The sequence below is a fragment of the Schistocerca americana genome, chromosome 4, assembly GCF_021461395.2.
Source record: "Schistocerca americana isolate TAMUIC-IGC-003095 chromosome 4, iqSchAmer2.1, whole genome shotgun sequence".
NCBI lineage: Eukaryota > Metazoa > Arthropoda > Insecta > Orthoptera > Acrididae > Schistocerca > Schistocerca americana.
In genome coordinates this window covers 312130083-312157668 of record NC_060122.1, presented here as the reverse complement: position 1 = coordinate 312157668, position 27586 = coordinate 312130083, and the positions used below count along the sequence as shown (strand labels likewise).

The window sequence follows — 27586 nt, the reverse complement described above, 5'->3', positions numbered from 1 at the left end:
CCAGATAGCTGTGCATGTTCAGGCATGGGGTAGTGTGTGATAAAATCCACCCAACAGATTAACAACAAGGTTCAGTGTGCTGACCAGGCTGGATGTGGTTTTTAGGCAGTTCCAACACCTGACTAGGAAATAACGGGCTTGTACCAAGTCCCACCTCAGGTACACAATTCACAAACATTTAGAAAATTTTTGCTCACTTTCACATGAATAACAACACTACATGTAGATAATTGTTATATATTCTTTCCTGGTGGGTAATGGATTGGCAACAGCAAGGGCATCTGATCACCACTTACACTAACCACAGATTCAATCAACAAGAAATTGCAGATTATGAAAAAGAGAACATTACTGGCCCTCTGCAACCCTCAAGTAGAGAACAGGATGCTCATTATCTGGGACATTATAAGTGTGAAACATTCGGGAGAAATGTGAATAATGGCTACACAAAAATATCAAAGTAAATTAGGTAGTAATGTTTTTAAGACAAACTATGCAAGCAACGAGGAAAAATATTCTGCAGTTAATAACGGATATCATTGTCTCACAGAAAGAAAGAAATAATATAATAACAAAGTTAGACAACCACTCATCCATGAAGAGACTGCAGTTGTACGCAAGTGCACACATAAAGATATCTGGTAATTGCTCTCTCTCTCTCTCTCTCTCTCTCTCTCTCTCTCTCTCTCTCTCTCACTCACACACACACACACACACACACACACACACACACATACACACAAGCAATGGGAAATCTGGAATAAAAATCTGTTTTTCCAGTGGCGTGGTATATCAGATATCCCACTTTTATGTAATTCTGACAGAAACATTATAAGTGACAGTAACATGATAAGAAAGTTTTTGAAACTAATATCTGAAATCTCTGACACACTGGATCATGAGACATATTGGCAAGGATAAGAAAAAGCTAAACAAGTGTAAAATTTGCAGGTGCTCAAAATTAAAGAAATAGATGTTGGAGAACATCAGTAACTTTGTGAATAAGCAGTATGGATAGAACGATAACACGTTTCCTCATGGTATTTTTTCCTGCCAAGCCTAACAAATGCCATGGGTAATGGTGTTACTCTAGCCACTGTAATTCTAGTTCTTATTATTGTGTTAAAGCTCTTTAGATGACTAAAAAGATAGAGATATTAATGACACGATGACAAACAGATATTTAGGCAATTTTACATTCACAAAAGAATATTTAAACTAAGATTCAAACAACATACTTCTCATTAGTTAGACCACTGTTCCACCATTGTAACAGTCTGCTTGTAACAAGTAACCTGACGTGTTTTAGGAAAGAACGTGGGATCTGTTTCAGAAACAAAATAACTGTTAAATAACAGAAAGAAGTACATAGAACATATATAAAAATATGATAAGAATCAAAAGTGGGTTAAAAATCTGAAGATAACATCAAAGAAAAAAACACACTTCTTAACATTTGAAGCATCTCAGAACACTGTTTCGGTATGTTTCCAAAAGGCAAGTTTATTAATTCAACAAAATTATAATCTACCACAGAATGCCCCTGTCATGTTTGAAACAAAAATGGTAAGAGCTAACAGCAAACATGAAACCTATAAGAAACTACCATTAGTGGAAAATTAAGGAAGCAGAATGGGATGGCAATGTTACCCGTTGGAGAAAGCAATAATGGTGATGTATCTTGGAGGGAGGATGGAAGATCAATTAATTTTAAAGGCGATTGCACAAGGGAAAGAGAATAAGTTCAAGTCAAATGCACCTAGCACCAACAGATGAGATAAACATCTCAACTGGGAAACATAATTTTATGCTAGATATTGTATATTTTCAGAGTCAAATACTTACTAATCTATATTTTTATGTATTGGTAAAAGCTGTAAAGAAATTTTTCTTGTATATGACTTAAAGCACTTAACTGTAAAAGTGCCTTTCCAGGAATTCAAAATGAAGATGATGGAAACTGGATTTTTTTATGTAATTAACAAAAGATAATTACAACTTTTATATGCCATAACTTGCTCCATTGGGGACAGTTTAATTACTGATGAAATATGAAGCCACAATAAAGGAAAAAAATCAGTTTTCAGATAGAAGAAAATTAGGTACTTGGGATATTTGTTTATCATGCCACTGAAACTAGCAAATGATGTAATGTTATTGAAAATCACTAGAGCAAAAATTCAGAGTAAATATCAGTGCATAATTGTTAGTGTATGTAAAAAAAGGAAAGAAATAAAGACAAATTTCTAAGGAAACAAATGTGATCTTACCATGTTTGGCAAAAATCAAAAGCTATATTACTTTTGTAAAATCTTGACCATTATTCCGAGTAACATTAACTTACATCTCAGAAATGTTAGTGATTTTTTTAGCACTCTCTGCAACCATCTCTATTTCATCCCCATTACAATATTTTGTACAAGCTTACATTGCCTTCAGAATTACAAAAAACCTAATATTAAAGTGGACTGAAAATTCCTTATGAAGAGCTCAATACATGGAACATTCTCCTCGATACCTAAGAAGACAACCCTGTTTATGCAGTTTGGCAAAAAATCTCAAATATCGAAAGTTAAACATGTAAGAGAAATAATCCAATTCTCTGGATTAAATTGTGAAGTAAAGAAAGAGAGAATCACTGAATTGCAAAAAACTTTTAGAATTACATGCAATAGGTACAATAAAAAATCAGTATCCTGTAATGCAAAATTAAAACATTAAATCACAGCAGTCAAACCTGGAGCATTATATGCATAAGCAACTGTAATCATTGGAGATAGATCATTAGATAAAGACATAAAAAAGAAGAAAGGCAAATAAATGCATAAGTGACTGTAATCATTGGAGATAGATCATTAGATAAATACATAGAAAAAGAAGAAAGGCAAATACTAAGGAAAACTTTTGGTCGAGCTTGTGCTGAAGGAATCTGTATGAGACTGAAGTCCAAGGAGTTATATCAAATTTTGGAGAAAATCTCAGACACATTCAGGGAAAGGAAGTTGAGGTATTATGGTCACACTCTGAGAATGAATGATAATAAACTGACCAAAAGGATCTTCTATCTTGCCTTCTTAATGAAAGTGAAAAATAATTGGATACATGAAATTGAAAAGAGGCATTTCAGTGTAATTGTAAAGATGCTCTCTCTCTCTCTCTCTCTCTCTCTCTCTCTCTTTCTGTGTGTGTGTGTGTGTGTGTGTGTGTGTGTGTGTGTGTGTGTTCCATGATAGCTCAAAACAATTGGCATAATTTCAGCTAACTTGGTATTCATCTGACATAGTTACAGTACGAGGACAAGACACTCCTTTCACCCCTGTTTCTGAGGGTAGTGGTTGGAAAGTGATGATATGTAAGCATAACTCTAGAATGCCTGCAACAATTTCATCAAACTTGGTACACATATTACTTACTATTCAGGCAAAGAAACCTTTATTTATGGGGATGAGAAGGTGATGACATAGATCTGGAACAGCAAAAGATATCAACCAAACTTTGTATTAACTTTTTATTGATTACCTAGAAAAAATTCTGTGGGATTAGGAGACACCTAACACTCATAAGAATGGAAATGGATTTGTGTAGGAAAGGGAGTACCATATAGTGTAACAACGAAATATGTACAAAAATCTTGATCAACCTTAATACAAAAATGGCTTGCTATTTGAGAGCATATAATGGATTGAGACTACACCAAAGGAAGGTGAAAACAATGTGGAGTAGCAGAAATGTGACTAATAATAAACTTAATATCAAAATTGGAAACCATGAAGTAGATGAAGTGAAGAAATTCTACCTTGGAAGTAAAATAACGCATGACAGATGACGCAAGGAGAACATGAAAAGCAACTACCATAGGCAAAGAGAGCATTCCTGGGGAAAATAACTCTACTAGTATCAAACACTGGCCTTAAATAGAGGCAGAAATTTCTGAGAATGTTTGTGTGGAACACAGCAGTGTGTGACAGTGATCATGGACTATAGGGAAACTGGAAAAGAAGATAATCGAAGCATTTGAGATTTGATGCTATAGGAAGATTTTGGAAATTCGGTGGACTGGTAAAAAATGAGGAGTTTTTCTAAAGATATAGGAAGGAAAGAAATCTGTGGAAAACACTGATGAGAAAAATCGACACGATGATTGTACAAGTGTTAGGACACCAATGAATAAATTCCACAGTACTAGAGGATGCTGTAGATGGTAAAAATTGTAGGGGAAGACAGAAGTTGGAATACATTACAAATAATTCATGACATTGGGTAAGTGCAACTCTGAAATAAAGACGCTGGCACGGGAGAGGAAGTTGTGGCAGGTCCCATCGGAAAAACCAGAAGATTAATTGGAAATGAAAAAAATCAGTATATAAGATGCCCATAACACCACTATTTGTTTGTGTTGAGGGGTGAAAGAAAAACAATTGTAGAAATTTTAACCATACCCTGTATGAATATGTCTTATTATCAAGCAAAAATACTGGCGGAGAGGAGAATAAGTTACCTGTAGCAGCACTAGGAGTCAGACTGGGACTCAGAAATTAGAAACAAGTGATATTAATGTCTTATCTAGAGGTTTTGGTGTTGCTAAATTGATTGGTGACATTATAAGTCATATTTTACCCCTAGGGGTTTGGTGGGAACGTGGATGAGGGCAGTAAGTAGCTGATATACCAGTGGCCAAAAATGATGAATATTAAATATGTATCAACAAAATAAGGGGCACTGATAGGCTGAATGACGTTGACCTGTAACGATGAGTGTGGAGGTAAGGGCAGGAAAGGGCTGACACGTGAGATGTATTAGGAGCAATTTCAGCCAAACTATCTGAAGAAGTAATAGGGTAAGAGGGGGTAAGATTTGGCTAGCACTTTGAGAGATGATGTGTGTGGGTAGATAGGCCATGGGAAACAATTAAAAATGGGTGATATTAGTTCCACATCAGTGAACACATTATCATAGCTGAGGTAGACACAAAACCAACTGTCACCACAATAGTTTGTATGCTTGCTAGCCCTGCAGATCATGAAGATATTGAAAGAATATGATAAAATAAAGTATTTGCATTGTTAAAAAAGACAAGAGACATTTAATTCTGATGGGAGACTGGAATTCGATAGTAGGAAAATGAAGAGAAGGAAAAATTGTAGGAGAATTTAGGTTAACAGAAGGAATAAAAGGGGAAGCTGGCTGATAGGACTTAGCACAGAACACAATTTAATCATTTCTGACACTTGATTTAAGAATCATGAAAGAAGATGGTATACATGGAAGAGACCTGAGGATTCTAGGTTTTACACATATCATACATTAGTAAGATAGAGATTTACAAAGCAGGTTTTAACTGTAAAACCTTTTCACGAGCAGTTGTGGAACTGTGACCCTAATTTGTTGGGTGTGAAATTAAGATTAAAGCTGAAGACATTGCTGGAAGGTAGGAAATTAAGGTGATGAGACGTTTATAAATTGAAATAACTGAAGATTTGAAGGGAGCATCAGGCAACAATTGACTGAAACAGGGGAAAGAAATACAATAGAAGGCGAACAGGTAGCTTTGAAAGATGAAATAGTGAAGGCATCTGAGGATCAGATCTGTGTAAAGACATTAGACACAGAATTTAAGCAATGTACAGAGGGGAACATATAAAAATCAAGCAGGCAGTAGGGAATACAGGTGCCTAAAAAAATGTAGACACAGAAACTGCAAAATGGTGAAGCAGGAATGGCTAGAAGTGAAATGCAAAACTGTAGATTTGTAGATGCATGCTTGAAGATGGAAAAGACAGTTGCTGTACAGGAAAACTAAACAAACAGTTGAAGAAAAGAGAATCAACTATATGAATACCAAGCACTCAACGGGGGAAAAAAAGGAAGGAAGAAAGAAAGAATGAAAGGTTGAAGGAATCTGTAGACGGCTATACAAAGAAAACAAACTAAAACACAATGTTATGTAAAGAGAAGAGTAAGCAGATGAAGATGAGATGAGAGTTGTGATACTGCAGGAAGAATTTGACAGTGCACTGGAGGATCTAAGTCGAAACATGGCACTTGATGTAGACAACATTCACTCAGAATTATTAAGATCTTTGAGAGAACATACTATGACCAAACTATTGAACCTGGTGGGCTAGTAACTGTTAATTTGTTAGTGGAGAGAAGTGAAAAATGGGAAGGGGGAAGGAATAAAAATTGTAGAAGGAGATCAAAACTTGACTAATGTAAACAGATTCAAGTGGATGTAGGTTGTAGTAGTTAGATAGAGATGGAGACACTTGCACAGTACAGATTAGTGTGGAGAGCTGTATGAAACCAGTGTTCAGACCAAAGACTACAACAACAGTAAAATCTAAATAAATTCATAGTTAATTGGTGATAATCTTGATGACAACCCATGCCTACTGATAGTGTGGGGATAGGAATGAGGTAACATAAAACAAACAAATAACTGGGCAGTACATATTAATTAGCTACGGCTACTATACAGATGTAAGTAAAATTACCAGAGAAAAAATTCTCTCTGAAGGTAGCCAACACAAGAAGCAAAATGGTTTTATCAAAAACACATTTCCCTGCATAAATAGAACAGTGGAAAATCTGGGACAGAACAACAGTGTAGTATGGTAAATTGATACTCACCACATATGGGAGGTATTTAATGCCAAACTTGCACATTTAAGGTTCATTTTAAAAGTAGATTAAGCTATTGGATAAAGTCCTTCCTCAGAGGTAGGAAATGAGCATGTAGATGTACACGTACACACACACACACACACACACACACACACACACACACACACTCACACACACGCACGTCAATGTGAAGAGGGAGATCTGTTTACAGAGTAGCGCATCATAGTTAGACAGCCTCTTTTGTCTAGTGACTAGCATTGCTGGCTACTGATGTGAGGCCCCAGGGTTAAATTTTTCTGTAGTGGGAAGGTCTAAAAAGGTGTATGTTCAGCATCGTAGGGCTTGAATAAATATGCAGCAAAACTGATACACATGCCACAAGGGAGTTACTACCGCAACAGAAATGATTTGTCAGAAGCATCTTGCAAGGTTTTTGGTGTATTATAATTCCTGCTTCCCAATGCAGGTAAGTTGTCATCACTCTAACCCTAAGTTATCTGATTGCTACTGGTGGTAATCCGCATTTTGCCATTATTACTGATAATCATTTGTCTGTCCATCTCCCAAACCTTAACTGTACCTCATCAACCACACATCTCACCCTCTCTCTGCTGCCATACAATTCCTCTCTGCAGCGGCTCGTCTGTACTGAAATCACTGAGGTAAGTAATTTGCTTTCTCTCTCTAAATGTGCGCATGCACCAAAAAGTGCAGAAGCTAATGCATTTATAAACTCTTTTAAGTGTGCCTATGTATCATCAAATAACATTCATCTGCAAGTGAGTGGTTGTCCCTCTTCATTTTTTGTATGTTGTTTTCATCCTGGAATTTCTATTAACAGAACATTTCAGCTTTTGTGTTCCTTTATTTCTAACAAATCTTATCATTGCACCTACACACAAAACATACATGCTTTAACTTTTTGTAAGCAATCCCTGCCCCAGTGAACCATGGAACTGGCTGGGATGGAATGGGTTGCATGTCTCCACAATACAGATAGGCAAACAGTACAATGGAGAGATATTTGTTGAGAGGTCAAATCTGCAGCTGTTGTTTTTTCTGAAGGCATGCAGCTCTACTGTATGGTTAAATGATGATGGCATCATCTTAGGTAAAATATGCTGTAGGTAAAATATCTCTGGAGGTAAAATAGTCCCCTATTTGGGGGCAGGGACTATTAAGGAGGATGTCATCATTAGAAAAAATGAAACTGATATTTTACACATCAGAGCATGGAATGTTAGATTCGTTAATCAGGTGTGTAGCTTACAAAATTTAAAAAGGAAAATGTTAGATTGAATTCAGATGTAGTGGGAATTACTGAGGTGCAGTGGCATGAAGAACAGGTCATTACAGGTCAACACAACATCAAATAGGAATAATGCAGTATTAAAGCTACTAAAGAATGAGAAAATAGGAATGTGAGTAAGCTACTATGAACACTACAGTGAATTCATTATCACAGGCCAAGGTAGACATGGAGCCAACATACACCACAGTAGTCAAGTTTATATGCCAACTAACTCTACAGATGATGAAGAGATTGAAAGAATGTATGATGAGATAAAGGAAATCATGCAGATAAATGTAGTAAAGAAATTTCTGGAAGACTGTAAATAATTTGTGAGTAAAGGAGACCACTCATTGAATAGCCAAAGGGCCAAATCATCAACAGGTAAATACACAGACACACACACACACACACACACACACACACACACACACACACACACACACACGTGCCCCTACATTGTGCTGGATGCACACACAGTGGCGGAATTGCACTTTGACAGGAGTACTAGGGTGTGGGGGTGTCGTGGGAATTGGATCTGGTGGTGTAGGTTAAGGAGAAAGAGGCAGGAGGCAGGAAGCAGGAAGAGAGATTGTGAAGGGGTGGCTGATGGCTCAGAGGGAGGTAGTAGGTTTGCTGGACTGTGAATGTGGGTGGGAGCCATGGCTGGTGCACAACTATGCATGAGATACATGGGTACCATAGCCAGTGCATGCAGCACATGCTGAAGATGAAATGGAGACATGGCCACTCCCATTTCCACCCCCTTGCCACAGGGATCATATCCCTGTGGAAGAGCCAGGTGTGAGACTGGACCAATCCAACCAACCAGCACTTCCTGCTCCAGTCCTGTCACAGGCTTGTCCTATCTCATTAGAGGCAGAGCAAACTGTGAAATCACTCCGTTGCAATCACTGCACAGACTTTTACATCACCATCACTGGACAACCAATCAGTTGTCCACCAGAATGAATGGCCACTGCCAAATTGTGACCAAGAACAAACTTAACCACCCAGTGGCACAACATGCAACTGCCCACAACAAGCACAACGTGATTGAGTTCAGTGGCTGCTTCACAACTTGTGCAATCTGGATCATTCCCTCCAACAACAGCTTTTCTGAGCTAAATAGATTGGAGTTATCCTTACAAAACATCCTTCACTCCTGTAACTCTCCTGGCCTCAATCTCTGCTAACTCTCTGTCTCCATACCCTCTACCCAACAGTTTACCCTTCTTTTTTCATGTTACCCCCTCTCAATCCATGTCACCTTCACCATGTACCACTGGCTCTGATATCGGTGTATTAGCTGCCTAGCTGTGTGCCTGCCACTCCTTCCTTCCACAGTCACAGCCAGTAAACTCAGTGCCTCTCACTGAGCTACTAGCTACCTACCCACAACCCTTCTTTCTGCCTCCTGCCTCTTTCTCCCTCACCCATCCCACTAGACACAACCTCCACCCCAACCTAGTCCACCTGCCAAAATCAATACTTATATTGTGTATGCATCAGGCACAGTCTAGGGTGCACGTGTGTGTGTGTGTGTGTGTGTGTGTGTGTGTGTGTGTGTGGGCGCACACGCGCAGGGTGGGGGTGGGGGAGGGTTAGAAGAGACCTGGGGATGCTGCAAGGTTTTAGATTGATTATGTAATGGTAATACAGAGATTTTGAAACCAGATTTTAAACTGTAAAACATTTCCAGAGGTGTATGTGGATTCTGACCATAATCTTTTGGGTATAAACTGCAGATTACAGATTAAAACTGATGAATTGCACAAAGATAGGAAATGAATTAGATAAACTGAAGGAATCAGATGTTGTGGGGAGTTTAAGAGGGAGCATTAGGAAACATTGGACTGAAACAGGAGAAAGGAATACAACAGAAGGCAGATGGATGGCTCTGAGAGATGAAATAGGGAAAGCAGCAGAGAATCACATATGTAAAAAGATAAGTCCTAGTAGAAATTCCTGGATAATGTAGCCAGTATTGAATTTAAGTGACAAAAGGAGAAAGTACAAAAATGAAGCAGCTGAAATGGAATACAGATATCTAAAAGACAGAGATTGACGGAAAGTGAAAAATGACTGAGCATGAATGGCAACAGGGTAAATTCAAGGCTGTAGAAAAATGTATGGCCAGAGGAAAAATAGATGCTGCCTATAGGCAAATTAAAGGGACATTTGGAGAAAAGAGAAATAGATGTAAAAATGTCAAGAACTCAGCTGGAACACCAGTACTAAGGCAAAGAAAGGGACATTGAAAGATGGAAGCAATATAGAAAGATCTATGTAAGGGAAACAATCTGAGGACAGTACTGTAAAAAGAGAAAAGGAGGTTCGTGAACATGAGATGGGAGAGATGACACTGAGGAAAATTTGGCAGAGCACTGGAAGATGTAAATGGAAACAAGGCCTGTGGAGGAGACAATGTTCCCTCATCATTATAGAGATCCTTGGGAGAAACAACCATGAAAAAACTATTCCATTGTTGTGCAAGAAACAGGAGACTGGCAAAATACCCTTGTGTTATAATTCCAGTTCCAAATAAGACAGGTGGTGACAACTGTGAATATTACCAAACCATCAGTTTAATACGTCATGGTTGCATAATATTAATACAAATTATTCACTGAAGAATAAAAAAACTGCTAGAATCTGACCTAAGGGAAGATCAGTTTGGATTATGGAGAAATGTAGGAACATATGTGGCAGTACAGGGCTAATGATGTATTCTGGAAGATAAATTAAAGAAAGGCAAACACATGTTTATAGCATTTCTAGATTTAGAGAAAGCTATTGATAATATTGACTGGACTGCAATCTTTGAAATTTTGAAGGTAGAAGGTATAGCATACAGGGAGCAAAAAGTTCTTAGGGTTGAAAGACACGACAGTAGCCTATCCCTGATGTTTTCCAAGTGAGCAAGCTGTGAAGGAAACCTTGAAGAAATCTGGAAAGGGAATTAAAGTTCAAGGAGAAGAAAAAAAATTAAGGTTTGCCATTGAAATTGTAATTCTATCAGTGATGGCAAAGAATTTGTAAGCATGGCTGAATAGAATGAATAGTGTCTTGGAAAATGGTTGGAAGATGAGCATCAACAAAAGTAAAACAATGGCAATGTAATGTAGTTTAATTAAATCTAGCGATGGTGAAGGAATTAGAGAGGTAATGATGCTTAAGGAATTAGATAGCTAATGAGACACCGTGTTCTTGCAATGCTATTTGGGGAACAAAATAACAGAGATGGCCACAGTACGGATGATGTAAAAAACAGACTGGGCATAGTGTGAAAAGCATTTCAGAAAGCAAGGAATTTGTTAACACGGAAAATGAATAGTAGTATTAGGAAGTCTTTCTTGAAGGTATTTGTCTGGATTGTAGCCTTGTACGGAAGTGAAAAATGAATGGTGAACAATAGAGATAAGAAGAGAATAGAAGCTTTTGAAATGTAATGCTATGAAAGTATGATGAAGGTTAGATTGGCAGGTCAAGTAAATAATGTGGAGATACAGAATCAGATTGAAGGAAAAGCTAATTTATGGCACAAATTGACTAAAAGAAAGGGTCAGTTGATAGTATACACTCAAGATATCAAGGAATTGTCAGTTTGGGAATGGAAGGAAGTGTGGAGGATAAAAATTGCATAGCAAGACCAAGGCTTGAATACATATTCAGATGGATGTAGGTTAAGGCAGTTCTGCAGAGGTGAAGAGGTTTGCACAGGATAGACTAATACAGATAGCTGCATCAAACCAGTCTTTTGACTGAAGACCTCAACAAGAAAGAATAATTTCATTTTAAACGGATTGCTTTTTTTTGAACCCTCTGAGTTGACTCACTTGCATAAAAGATTTCATGTTCTGCTAAATAAGTAATGCCCATATCATCAACAAATGTCAGTTGGATTTCAGGTTCATGTACCCCTTTCTGTAAACCAATCTTTTATTGGCTGAAGGTTCCTGCATTTTACAAAGTCTTGCAAAGGCTGTAGCATTTGAAAGCTTGTATGATGATTTGGATTAATCTAATATGAAATGGTAATTCATGCTGACAGTGTACACTTGCAAAGTTTGAGAGTTTTCCTCAAATTGTACTAACAGCATCACAAAATCAGTCTTTTCATTCCTTTGTGAAACAAATTTTGGGATGGCCCAGAGCAGATGAATATTGTCAACCTTCTTCTGCATTCTCAGAGCCAAGAGTTTATCTCGTTTTGCTTGTTTTTACATATATCTAGCCATTTTCAACTTACTATTGCAGTGTATGCTAAGTGAAGCTGAGTGACCGATTTCAGCTATTTGCTTGGTTGAAATTTGGATTAAAACCTCCACTCCCATGAAAGTGTTCTTCAAATTGACTCATCTAAGTGTCACCAACAAACAGACTTAAAGCTGTAACCTGCCAGTACTTATCACTGTAATTTGAAACTGCTGTCCCGGAATGTTGCAGACTTGTGTCTTCCATATAAAGAATACAGTAGAAAATGCCTTTAAACCTCCAAGTTCCCAAGTCTCTCAAAGCCCATCTTTCACTACCGGAAAATGAAACTAGGAGTTACATATTGCACATGGTTAATATAAGACACAGGCTCATGTTAAAAGATTTCTTGTGTTTTCAGAGGTAAAACCCCACAAAATCTGCTTAATGACTGAAAAGGAAGATTAAGGCTTAGTGTCCCATAAATTACAGGGTCATTAGAGGTGGAGCACAACCCTTTTGGAATAGAACGGGAACGAAATCAGCCAGGACCTTTCGTACAGAACCATCCCTGCAATCTCATTAACAAATTTAGAAAAACCAGATAAAATAAAAGTCTTGATGACAAGATGGGTATTTGAAGCCTGCAACTCTTGAATGAGAGTCCAAAACTTCAACAAAAAGAGTCACATTGCTCATTGTTAAGAAGGATACCTTTCCTTTGAGTTAAAAAGTTTGAGGCTTGTTGGGAACTGGGGGAACAGTTGTCATAAACATAGAAAAGCGTAGTAGAGAAGATTATGATTAGGTGTACACATCGTAAATACCCTCTAACTGTACTGTCAGATTATTGGGTACTGCAGATATCATTGCAATTTTTTATCTTCCTGAGAATTTGGTGTATCTCAACCACTCATTGACCATTAGTAAAATTATAATATTTTTAATGATAGCAGTTATTTTTCCACTTGCATTTCTTTTGTTTTCAATTACAAAAGAAGTTTTATGAAAGTAAAAAAAAAATTTAGTGAGAAAAAAGTGAAAGAATCTACTTTATTCACACATGTGTATGTAATATGTTTTTACATCTAAGTTCAGTACATGGTCCAGGGGAATAATGAAGAACAAAAAATTTAAAGTGGTCACAAAAACATCCTCAAAAAATAAAAAAAGTTGAAAATGAAAGGTGTTACTTTTTTCTGATTGTTGCTGTTAGGGAAAATTATGTAAAGGATGGAGTTTATTAAATTTATGAGAACATGTAGGTCCACTTGCAACAAGTAACCTGAAAAAATGATTTAAAAAAATCCAGCTAATAAATTGCAAGAGATAGCAGAGAGCCTGGTCTACAAGCAAAGATCTATCTGCTTGAATGCAAAGTCTCAACACTTCTGTCAATAGAAGCTGGAAATAATGAAAACAATGATAATTATTCCACAATACGTTTTTCAAAAGCTAACACTGCTCATGTTATACTATATGTAAAGTCATTATTAGAATGAACAAGATACAACAATTTTTACTGTAGCAAAAAAGTGCAGTTGAAATGAAAAATCATACTTATTATTGTGTTTGTGCAAAACTGAAACAATATGTAGTTGCATTGTTGCCTGTTTGTTTAATTTCTGAAATACAGACAACATTAGATTTCTGAAGTTACTCTTGAACTGTTTCATGCTGTTTACTTGATGCTTAATTATTTATTGAGTTGTTTGGCAAGAACTTTATCTGTTTTTGTTCAGTTCACATACTATAGAATGAGTGTAAAATACACAGAATACAGTTCATTCAAAAAATTTTCAAAGGAATTCGTAATGCACAAGTACAAATGGTTATAGAATTTCTTCTGGGATTTTATAATCAATTTTACAAAATATAATAAACTCCGGTTTTTCATGTGATTTTACTACACACAGTGCACATTATGCACCTCATGTTATATCACACTTGTACTAGTTGCATCATACCAATAACAAATATAATAGTCACACAACATATAATTATCTTTTACATAACAGTCATTGCACTAATTCAGATCCACTGACAGAACTTTCAGTTTTTATAAGAGACTGGAATCCATGTTGGTTTCTTCAGGCAAATGAATTCATAGGAACTGCAGAAGATCAACAATTATTGGTAGTGTACATATACTTCTATTTATCATCTTATACATATTATGAAACTGCAGTCTGTGTTGAATGTTAATTTACTCATTAAAGCCATTTAAAAAGTGAAATCCTTGTTTTATCACATCTTATATGCATTGTTATGAAGATGGAAGTAATTGAAAAACAATGATGAGATTAAAAAGAAAGTTGTAGTGGTTCTCTGTGCATTCTAAAAAGCTTAAGTGTTATCAGGAATATGAAAGCAGCATCTACAAACTGCAAAAGATGGTGTTCACAAGTTTTCAATAATTTTAAACATATCTTGTCATCCTGCAACAGGAAGTACCTAGTCCAATGAGGAAAATATGTGATAACGTAATGGTGGGCTGGAGAAGAGCACAGAATGGATGTATGACGGGACACTATACATCAATAACAGACCCAAGAGATGGACCCTAATCACTGATTCAACATGTCAGATAATCCGTTAATTGAGTAAACAACAGAGTTTTGGAAGTAGTATGAAGGTAACACATTGGAATGTAAAAGAAATTGACATATGACAAAATTAAAAAAGAAAGTGGAAAATGAATGTTATACATATAACTTAATATACAGTAGGATAATAAATGACAAAGTGTAACAGGGGAAACAATTCTTTCACTCTAAGAGGGTGATGAGGAAACAGCCCTGTCAGTCTGACAGGGTGTATTCTGCAGTAAAATTAGATAGCACTATCCCCACAAGGAATTGCAATTTCAAACAGTCATAGTGATACACTATGTTCTCTCCGCCACACACTGGGTGGTGGATTATAGGATACAGATGTAGACTGTGAAGCAGTTAGTAAAGCACTGAAGACAGTATGTGGTTTGTATTGCAACTAACAGTGTGATATTACAGTTGAGCCTCTTTGTGACATTTTTTCATCATGGTAGAATGTCTGTTATTTATCATGCACAAATATAAGAGTAATGATTATAATATAATGATAGATTAATGCAAATAGTGTGGCTGAGACAAGCCTAAGATAGGGCTGAAGTAATTTTTTGTGAATAAGCCTTTATTACTTTCTTATAATAGCTGCACACAGGTGCAGGAGTTGCATCTCACATGATGAACACTTTAGTGCTGTAATATCTTTGAACTGAAGAAATGCAAATATTGCAAATGAAATTTAGTTTAGATGGTTTGTAAAGAAGTGCAATAAATTGACTGAAAATACCAAGAAAGCCAAATTACTGGTTAGAAGAGGGTTTGCAGCAACAGCCATTTGAAAGGGTATGTTTCTTCAGTGTGCGAACACCTCCACTGATATAAGACATACCAGTTTATGTTACAAGTGCTCTTTATTTTCTAACACAAAACTGCTTGCCCTCATTGTCTGTAATTGCTACATCTACTTGTTTTTTACTGATGTAGCAATCAGTTTGTCACTGCAGACACAGTACAACCTCTGTGCCCATCTGTTCCAATAAACACATAAAATATGATGTCACATGTATTTCTAATCTTGAACAGTTTGAGTTTGCTGTGCTTGGTTTTGGACATCAGTAGATGCTGCTTCAATTTACAATCCACCTCATTCAACTTTCTACTCATTTCACATAGAACTTTAATATTGCTTCTACATAAAATAAGAGAAATTCTTCTATCGCTTGCATTAAAATTATATATGACACTGTATACTGCATTCAGTCTTTCGACAATTATTTTGCTGTCAGACTTACTCAGAAGTACTGCTACAAATGGCAGTTGCACTTACCACTGTAAAACTATTTATGATAGCAGGCAACTATTCATTTGCATGATAGTACCTTACCTTCCTCTTTCCTGTAGTTTTTTTTATTTAGTCAGTCTTGTTTGGTCCATCTTATTCTCCTTATATATATCATTATTGTTTCCTCATCATTCCCTTTGTGACTCCACCAATCAAACAGTTTTTACATTTGCTTTGGATCATTTTTTTCTGTTTTTTTTAATATATACATTAAATAATATGTTTTTGTTCTTTTCATATATCCAAAACACTCTTTCTGTTGCTGGTCATTGCCCGACTTCCATCTTCTCTCATATTCGCTTACAATTCCTATTCAGGACGTAGAGGTTATATGTGTATCTTACACTAGCCTACCTCCTATTAAAGGAAACTGTTGTATTCTTTAAACATCTAAACTTAAAAAAATGTAGACAACATTTTATTTCATTGTGAGGAGAGCACACACATGATGGAACTGAGTATAGAGCCACTCCCCTAGATGTGTGTGGAAATGTGGTAAGAATAAAACTCGTTAAAGTAGCACTTTTGTTACAGAAGAACTTAAATCAGTTAATGTCAGAACTCCTTTCAAAAGAGCTTGTGGTGTAACAAATATAATCAAAGCATTTGCTAGAAATGAAGTCTTACAGATGTAGGGAAATTTAGTTACCCATTTCTGCAATTTGTAAAAGAACTAATGAATGTGAAAGGTAAAGGAATTACCTACTGTTTGCACCTTGGGCATTATTCGTACCTTGTCTGCAAATGTCAGTAACATCTACCCTCCACTAACTCATCAGCACCTTTTCACTTTTACTTTCCATGGTCTCCAGCTGTTTGTATCCAACAACATATAACTAGTGTCATATTTGAAGATAAAATTACCAAGCACAGAAAATATATCAGTGGTTATTAGGCCTTTTCAATTTGTGCACTTTCTACACTCTGATGGTGCTAGATAACTTCTTTGTTTGAGAATTTTCTGCTGATCTGAGGTGGTTGTAAAAAAAATGTTATTTTAAAAACAATTACTTTCAGAATTTTTAATTCTGTCAGTGGATGCTAATATGTTACATTCCAGTCAACTATGGTGATACATCTCATATTCCATATACCACATAATATGTCACAAGCACATACAATAACACAACCATCTTGTAACACAATTTTTAAAGTTGTCCTGTATACATAACTGTGTTCAGTAATGACAAAAGAGATGTTTGACATGTTTTAAGCTGACTAAATCCTACTGTTGTATTTTTCATGATTGTTGTGCCATTTTCAGAAATATTCTGCCCTGAAACTAAAAAATAATTGATAGTACCAGTACATTCGCTGTATATTTCTATATTCACATTACACAACAGCATTTTTTTTATTATAAAATTGGTGAGCATATACATTATTTACATATGTTCATCTGTATGTACAAAATAACATGGAATATAAAAAAAGATTTCAGTATTCTCAGTATTAAATGATAAGCACCATATGCTTTCCATTTCGTATCTAATATATTGCCATAGTTATTGCAAAAAAATCATCCTGATGATCATAAATATTGTTTATTTGCTAAAATAGCAATATATCTGCAAATGCTGATCCCACAAGTTAATGCATCATTTTTCACCCATAAATGTCTTAATTTTACACATTATCTATGAATAGTATCAATAAAACCAGTGCATAATGTCACTGATTAACTAAATCATATTTTCTGTGGTATCAAATATTGCATGATGAACTTCCAGTAACAAATTCTTCTGATCAAAATATTTTCTACAATTATGTAAAAATCTTTCATAATAGCAAATATTTCAACAAACAACAGTAGTATCTGAATCTTACCAATCCTGTCATTAATGCCGACTAAAATCTTGAAGATCATTATAGAAAGTTAAAAATAGACAGTGGAATATTTACCATATGCCATCTTACTGCATATTTCATGCATATGATTGTCATTTAACTTTAAGATGAATTCTCAGTTGTTCGTCTTGAAAAGCTATATAAATAAATTAAGATATAATAATGGATCCAAAAGAAGTCAACAGGCTATTGCCTGAAAAGCACACCAATTTCAATAATTCCAAGTGACACGGCAGATGATTTTAAAAAGGTATAATGAAACTATAATTGTGTTTTGTGTAGTATTGCTTCACTCTGCAGAATAGAAACATTTTTAGTTTATTAATGAAGTCTCCAGCTTAAGGAACTACACTGTTTGAAAGACATTTGCAAAAAAATTATGAGACTAAATTTTTGTGCACAAACTACTGTTGAAATACTTCTTTCTTCCATTGACAACAATTCTGTAGATTCTCTATAAAGTTTTAAAGGTTCTCTGTAAATACCTCAAGGGTCAAAGACATTGCATCATATATTTTGCACAATTTTAATTATGCTGCACTCCATCTGGCAAAGCAACACACCACTGGTCTTCAGCAGAAATCTAACCAGTATTGCAAGTGCTAAACATGACTGAATTCTTATGAAATGTCTTCACTTCACTTTTTAAATTGCACTTGATGTACAGGTTTAAATCACAGCACTGCTGGTTGGTTATAAAGCATCTATAACTGCGTAGCCATGTGACTACGGCATGAATATCTGCATTTGTACGAAGAAAGAAAAGTATTTTATGAGAGGCAGATAATGTAATGAGAGTGAGATATATAATGCTTCTTGTATATTTCCTTATTAATAATTTTTATTGTCTTTCCCTTACTTAGTGCCTTCATACCTACTTACTAGTACTTCTCAAAGAAGAATAGTGTCATTCTTGAAGTCTTACCTACTTCCTTTGTGTATGAAAATTTCATTCACACTTTTCTATCTGTACTTACTAAGAATTTTTTCCTTACAGGAAACAGATTATATATGTGCATACCATCAGTGAGAAAACAGTAACACTCCCTGCTAACTTCATGACTGCAGCAGGAAAGTGACAATTTCAGAGAAATTATGAAAGAGAAGCTTTACACTAAATTCATCTGAATGGTAAAATAGGTATTATCACAAATGTATTAAAAATACCTGCCAAAGAACAGCAATGAAGAATAGCAAAATAATTAAGAAATAGTGATTGTATGACAATAAAATCATCCAGTAATTTGAAAATGTGATTTCACTGGTAAAATGGCATTCTTTCAAAATCCACAATATTTTCATGTTCCATGTAATTTAACAAAGAAATGAAGTCCATGATATTCACGAGAGTAAAAGCAGGATCTCGCAAAATGTAAGTCAAGTCGCCTATATTATAAGTCCAGCACTTCTTTAATGATTGAAAGACAAAAAAAATATAGAAACAGTAACGATCAGTAGAAGTGAGAACTTTCCCATTTTTCTGCTAGTTGCGTGTTGTACACTTTGGGGTGTTGAAGATGACTGCAAACATCCTCTCTCTCTCTCTCTCTGTCTCTCTCTCTCTCTCTCTCTCTCTCTCTCACACACACACACACACACACACACACACACACACACACACACACACACACACACACTTTGTTTTAAATGCTTTTTAAAAAAAGAAAGAAAAAACAGCTGTGCAGTGATGCCTCTTGTGATATAAGAACAAGTCATCGAAACTATACTGTCTCCACTAATAAGATGAATAGTTGATAGAGTCTTAGTTTCATATGCACCATGCCATACAACTATGAGTTTTACATGGAAAATGACAGTGCTGATGTACTTCATACCATAAAAAATAACACTTTTACAATGGTACCAAAGATATGTCATTTGTAACATATACTAAAATAAATGTCCATCCTGAAACCTCCACATAGCAAGTATCACCTTGTATAAAAATTTGTACACAGGGATCAGTATGTTTCCAATGAATCATACATATTATTGACTGGTCACATCCAGATAACAGCGGCAATTTTGTTCATATCAATAAAAATCCATTAGTCACAGATTACTGAAGAATCTACACAATCACATGAAGCAGTTGCACTTTCACCTGTGGTTCATCATTTCTAGTGATATCAATAATTCAGCTTTCCATCTACTACAGTTGTTTAAATTGTCATGCCAGTAAGTAATAGCATATGGTTTGCATCTGCTTTCCTTCTTCACAATTTTATTGGATGAAAATAATGGAATACTTCTAAAAATGGATACATGTAAATAACATTTAGGCCCTGGCATATACTGTTTCATTATTTAAATCGTATCCAATTTATGAGCACTAATCTCCAGGACTTTTGTCACTCATTTATTTGCTACACTAGCAAACGTATGACATGAAAACTGAAAATATTTATGTTGCAAATTTGTGATATGACTTCCTGATTACACTTTTTTCCCTTACACAATGGCAGATTTCTGACATATTGACACACACACACACACACACACACACACACACACACACACACACACACACACACACACAGTGCACAATTTAAACAATTATGGCAGCTAAGATTTCACAGCATCAACACATTGTTTCTGATGTTGGCACTAAACTGTTTTTGCTTCCACTTTTGCTTCCACCATCTGCTTCCTGCAGCTGTTGCATTTCTGTGTCACCACCAAACATATTGGGACCCTGAGTTGTGGGAGTGGGTAGGTCTCTCACATCAATTGCACTGCTCCGGCGTAGTGGCCTTGATGGTTGATTTGGGCTTCGATATTCGGGAACTTCATTTGTTACTGTTAAATAGAAAGCACTATCAACAGAATCCTCTTCGTTATGAATACGATGTTGAATTAACCCTTCCATCAGCTGGTAGTCACTCTCTTCTGCATCTCGCAAGTGTTCTTTCTCCAAATAAAGAGCCATCTCAGGATTTGACATCTCTGATGTGTGCCTTGTTCTGTGAGGAACTGCTTGATCACCAGGACGAGGTGGTGAAAGAAGGCGAGGTGTACGAGGAGGGCTTAGAAGGCCACACACTGTTTCCAGTTCATCTGTGATACTTGTGTACTCTGTGTGCATAGCCAGCAACATTGATCTAGGATTTCCAGATGGAGGGATTACAGTGATCCTTGGTTCAGCCCAGGTGACACTGCGCTCCACAGTAACACGAGGAAAATCTATTCCATCCAGAGAATCTAGTCCTGTGGCATTTTCTGGTTCTGAATGTGTTTTGCTCAGCTGTCTCCTTGGCATCAGTGGTGGTCGGTGGGAACTGCTACCTCTTTCTGACCCATCAGAACTCTGTCTTCTGAACCCACTGAGGTCTTTCTTATCTGTTCGCTGATCAAATGATGAACTTCTTATAAACTCATTCCGTCCCAAATCTTGTTCAGCTGGCTCTGAAGTTGCCATTGAAGGTGGTACTGGTGGAAGTATTGCTGCTGTTGCAGTAGCTGACTCCAAATTTTCTTCATCCACACCTAAATCTGTTTTACTTCCTTTGAGACTGCCTACAGGCTCAGCAAGTGAGTTTCCAGACACACTTTCATGCTTTGAAATATGGGCAAAAAATCTGGTTTTGCTATTGGAATGTATGCTGACCTTATCAAATGATTGTGTTCTTTCCTTTTCTTCTTCTGCTTCCTCCTCCTCCTGCTCCTCAAAGAAATCAAGTGGCTTTGATGTTGAGGGTTCTGGGGATTTGGACTTGTCATCATACCGCAAGTGTAGGCCCTCACCAAACATAAATGGATCTGGCCTAACTTCTGTCAGTGATCTGACAGGTCTTCTTCTTTCTCTGCCAAGAAGTGGAACACTTAAATGTCTGTCCGTATGGTCACTTAAATCTGACTGTGTTTTGTGTTCATCTGTGGTTGTTCGAAGCCTGACATCTGCAAATTCTGCTAAAGGTTCTCTGACATGGGTTGCCATGAATCTGTGGATGACGGCAAGGTGGGATAGTGTCTGATCTGCTAAATCCTCCAGCTTTCTAATTCTAAACTCCACAGCTTGAGAAGATGAAGTCTGACTGTTAACTTTCTGATTAATATCTTCAATTTTTTGATACATGTTTTCAACACGTTCTGCAGTATTCTTAATCCTTTCATCACTTGACATTTGCAATTTTGTTTCTTGTTCACGGAAATAACCTTCTACACATTCTTCTTCAAAGTCGTACAGACGTTCCATGTCATCAACATCCAAGAATAACTTCAAAGCATTATCATATAATTTACTCACTCCCTTCACTTTTTGCCTGCAGTACTTCAGTAACAAGGCAATATGGCATAGGATGATTAATGGAGGTGGCAGAACAGGTTTCTGCTCATATTCCATTACAACTGTAAATCTTTGGAACATCCATACCTGATGTGAAACTGCATTTACTTCATTGAAAATATTATTGAACACAGCTATTAACAAGTTAATTAGCAGGATGTTGGCAACTAAGAGGTATGTTGACATCACAGCTGGCGTAATCCATCTACCCATTGGACAGTTTGGCATACCAGGTTCATCTCCACATGCAGGGTCAATATCATTTGCAAATACCTCTCCATAAAGCATAAAATATGGCTGAAAAAAAATATGTTTAACAAGTGACCAGCTGAAATCATTATCAGGAAACAGTATTGACTGCCGACAGACTCCAAAGCTCATCAACACCACAAGCAATAACACAACAAAATAAATCATGTTCTTCACCATTTTTCCCATCATGGTAACCAATGGACCAAGGTATTTGTTCACACCAAGGATGTTGAGTATTCGTAAGTACCAATAGATAATATCCACACAAAATATAATACGCCCAACTTTCATTGATGATGGGCGTAGGCGAAGACTTAGTCCTATTAGGAAAAATATGATTGCAGCAGCATCACATGGATTCCACATATTCCATGTCCAGACCGAGAATTTGTGGCTGTTGGCAGAAATTTTATTCATAAACATTGTGTAAACAGTATTATAACAATTTAATATAAAACTGTACGTTGAAGTATTTGTTAAGATATAGTTACGTAACTTACCTAATTGCTACTGGTTCTGAAGATATGATTTCTCTAATTTTTTCACATGCTAGTGTACAGATATATGCCACAACATATATTTCCTGCCAGCTGAGATTAGGCTCTGTTCTTATTAAGACAACATATGTAAAAATTACAAGGAACACCATGTAACCAATCTGGAAAAAAGGTATACACAAAAAATAATTTTTCTGAAGTCCTGGTGATGTTTTAAGGAAAGCTGGAGAATATTCAGTAATGTTTTAAGAAATAACAGTTTCAGGAGTGGGATTAAAACTCAGGATGAAAGGATTTGCAGATGACATTTCTATTTTCAGTGAAAGTGAGGAACAGTTGGCTCTGAGCACTATGGGACTTAACTACTGTGGTCATCAGTCCGAAGAACAGTTGAGAGACCTATTAAACTGATGAAGAGTCTAATAAACAAACACTATAGATTGAGAATAAGCCATAGAAATATGAAAGTAATGTGGAATATTGAAAATGAGATTGGCAATGAACTTACTGTAAAAGTTGGAGGGCACAAAGTAAATGAAGCAAAAGATTTCTGCTACTGAAGTTGCAACATGAGGTCTTGTAGGAGGTCTGCGACCATAAGGTGAATTGAGAGCATTTTTTTATGTCCCTGCTGAATGAGTCACATGAAATAAACAGATCACTTGTTGTTCAACAACTTATATTTGATGCATTTCACATGTAGCCCATCTTCAGAATGATGTACAAAGTCTTCATACAAAGTAGCATCACATGCATATGTCCTCACCTCCACTACTCAAGTAATGGCAAGTAATGTTACAAAACATACCTATCAAAATGTGTCACCAGGTGGTGTGGTTGTATTGATGACTCACCATTAATTGACGACTGATGGTGAGGACGTACTATTATGATGCTATAATTTGTAGGAAGACATTTTGTTGACCTTCAGCAGATAGGCTACATCTGCAACGCATCAAATATAGATTGTTGAACAACAAGTGACTGTTCATTTGGAGTGACACATTCAGCACTGATATAAGCAACAATGATATAAGAAGAAGACTATCAAGGGTAAGCAAGGCATTCCTCACAGAAAGAACCCTACAGTATGAAACATAGGTCGTGACTTTAGGAAAAAAATTTCTGAAGATGTATGTTTGGAGCACAGCATTTTGAGTCATGACTGTATGGTGATGAGGAAAGAAGAGAACCAAAGTATTTGAGATGTGGTACAACAGAAGTATGTTGAAAATTAGATGAACTAGTATAAGAAATGAGGAGGTTCTCCAAAGAACAGGTGAGGAGAGGAACAAGCCCACCAACCATGAACAGTACCTACATACTAATAACTGTCATCCTGTCCACACGAAGAAGTGACTCCTATATAGTAGATAGCACACCTGCAATGCTAAGAATTCCTTTGCCCAGTATGCTGGTCTCACTATGGCCCTCACAGGCAGACAATACCCCAAAAAACTGTCGGCAAGCAATTCCCCATGCCATATCCCCACACAATCCCACCGTCCCAAGAACTCGCTCCAAATGAGCACTTGCCACTCATCACCCAATATCATACCATCATAGAACAACTGAACCCTGTCCTTTGCCAGGACTTCAGCTATCTATCACTGTGTCTGGAAATGAGGGACAACCTATTTGCAGTTCTCCCTGTCACTCGTAAAGTAGTGTTCTGCCACCCATCTACCCTACACAATTGCTTGGTCTATCACTAAGCCACTTTACTCCTGACCCCATGCCACGTGGGTCATAGCCCTGTGTTAAAGACTCAGGCCCGAGACATGTCCGACTCATCCACCAAACACATCCTACTCCAGTCTCATAACAGGCTTATCCTATCCCACCAGGGGCAGGGCCACCTGTGAAACCAGTCATGTCATATGCCAGCTCTGCTGCAGTTTCTGCACAGCAGTTAATGTGGGCTTGACCACCAGGCACCAACCAACTGTCCACACAAATGAATGGCCACCACCAAACTGGGACCAGGAGTAGAGTTTACTACACAGTGGCAGAAGACACTGCTCAGCACAGCATGCTTGATTTCAATGACTGTTTCACAATCTATAGACTCTGGATCTTTCCTCCAGCTTTAACTTTTCTGCAGTGCATAGTGGGAGCTATCCTTGCAGCATATCCTTTGTTCATGTAATCCTCTTGGCCTCAATATCCTCTTGCATCTACAGCCTCTTCCTCATCATCTCCCATTCCCCTGTTTTGTCAGGCCCTCCGAATCTGCCCTCCCACATCATGGTCATTGTGTGGTGCATGAGCTCACCAGTTCTGGTGTTCGTATGTCACACACTGCACCTGCTGCCTCTCCTACCTCATTGCTATCTCACACATCTTCTGCCTCCCTCTGTGCCACCGGCCATTCTTTCTCAACTCTTTGCCCACTCTCTGCCTTTTTTGTTCCCTCACATACTACCCAGGAATTTTTTCATCTGGGAGGAAACCGGAAAAACCTAGGAATTTTTTAGAATTCCAGGGATTTTTCACTGTTTTAGTCTTCAGTTAATTTTTTGCAATTTTGACTGGTGAGAACTGAAACAGCAAAATGTGTCAAAGGCTTTAGAACAAAGACTGAGGAATTCTTCATAAAAGTTAACTGCTGCTGACGAGTGTGATGTCACAATTGTTTCCATTAAGTTTGCTTGAGCAGTTGCCCGTGGGCTCACACGCAAGCACAGTTGAGGTGTGTATGGGCAGTACCTTCTCCTGCTTTGGCTACTCGAATTGTGGCTGTTAGCTGTATTAGCAGTAGTAACAGGCAGCCAGATGCTACCTGAAAACATTTTTCTGGCATGCCCAAGATGCTAGATTAGCGCACGCGCTTAGCAGTCTAGGTTGTAGTGGAGAAGGGGTTAGTTTCCACGTAAGCCATGTTTACATTCAGAGATTTTGCTTTTCCTCTTCGAGTACTTTTCTCACATCAAATGAAAACAAAACCAATTTTTGTGGTTGGGAGTTATCAAGTGAATTAAAATAAATTCACATAATTACAGAAGACTAACATATGTTATTAGTTTCAGTTTTCTGATTTTATTTTATTTCCACATTTTTTACAGTCAGTGGCCTTGCAGAACAACAAAGTTATTTTTGTCAGTTTGCTAACTAAATGTGCCTTTTATTAATCTTTTCCCCAGAGGCAGTCAATTTATAAGAAGAGAAGTGTTTCATTCTGCACTGTTCACTGAATTTCAAGTGCACATTTTCATCATTTCGCATGTATGGCATTATGCCATAATAAAGAACCAAATATGAGATAATATAATATTGTCACTACAAGAAAATTTTCATCCCAAAAACCACACTAAAAAGCTTAATATCAGGTTGGGGCCCAATTCACTGTGAATCTGGATGTATGAATGTGCACTTTAAGCTGAATTATGCATTTTAGTATGGTTTACGAAACTGTCAAACTCTTGGAGTATTCTGTTTCTTTTACGATGTTATGTAAGATTTCTTAATACAATGTATGTACAAACATATGGGCTTCCTATGTTGGTGCTCTCTAGCAACTGCTAAAATGAAGTTATTTCTAACAGGTGATGGGAAAATATAGCGAATTGTGCTTTGAAATGCATTAGTTCTAAGTAAATGTCTTTTTACTCAAGATGAATTATGTTACATGTGCAAATGTGCAATGAATTTCTTAAATCACAGAGCATTTGACTCTCATTTAAAACTTAACACATTGAGGACTAGTGACTAAGAAGAATTTTAAGCCCAGAAGACCAGACATTGGTGTCATTATTTAAAATTTTACTGGCACATTTGTGTGATGTATCTTAAAGTGTAACACATGCAAAAAGACCAATATTATATGTGAAAGCTTAGCTTTTCTTGTAGCCTATTGATCTTCAAGACCAGTATTATATGTGGAAGCTTTAACTTTTCTTGTAGCTACACTACTTACATGAAATTAAACCATAAACTTTTCCTATTAATGTGTTCACACCACTTAACAAATGTTTCTATTGGCTGTCTACATCACGTGTCCTATGCTCTGAATATCTGCTGTCATTGGCTGGCAAGAACAGGTGACATGGCTTACAAAAGCGAATTTCAGTCTCGATTTCAAAGCTGTGGAAACTAACGTACAGTTTCAAATCTATACTTTTGTAAAACGAATACAAAAATACGCAGCGTGTTTTAATATGAAAATATGCAGCATAGATGTTGCTGCACACCACAGATCTTTCCAAAACTTTTTTTTTTTTTTTGGCCAAGTTTTTTTGTTCTCTGAAGTTTCAAGCTGGTGTATGAAACCTTTGACATTCAAAGGATTGATATTTTTACAGCTCCAAAGGAAAGTATACTGCCACTCATCATGGAAGAAGTGTATTTTTTACCTTGGAAGAAGTGTGTTTTGACGTGGGAAAAGTGCGTTTTTAACCAGGAAATCAGAGTTCCCCCCCCCCTTGTCCGCATATACACCTAGGTCACCCAGGTGTGTGTGTGTGTGTGTGTGTGTGTGTGTGTGTGTGTGTGTGTGTGTACTCTAGCTTGAGAGCTATTAAAAGAAAAGGATTTGCCCAAAACATAGCATATTTTTTAGTTCTCTTTGTATGGCTGTTGAGTTGTTACCTTTATTCCTAAGTTATTTACAATCTGCTAGAAACCATATCAAACTTTTAATAAAGATTAGTTGTTAAATCATCCATCAGTCATTACAAGTCCTTTTTCCTTCATGTTTGCTTCAGC

General features: G+C 36.8%; 1 protein-coding gene across 1 annotated transcript in view; it reads right to left on the bottom strand.

Annotated features, from left to right (window-relative positions):
- Nucleotides 1-16254: 16254 nt before the first annotated feature.
- The window catches only part of LOC124613441 (transient receptor potential cation channel trpm), a 205034-nt gene continuing 193702 nt past the window's right edge, over nucleotides 16255-27586 (bottom strand). The window contains exons 16-17 of the mRNA XM_047142142.1: nucleotides 22886-23043; nucleotides 16255-22779 (exon numbers count right to left, since the gene is read on the bottom strand). Of these exons, the coding sequence (XP_046998098.1) occupies nucleotides 20430-22779; nucleotides 22886-23043 (2508 nt within the window). The 3' untranslated portion in view covers nucleotides 16255-20429. The remainder of the gene's footprint in view (nucleotides 22780-22885; nucleotides 23044-27586) is intronic.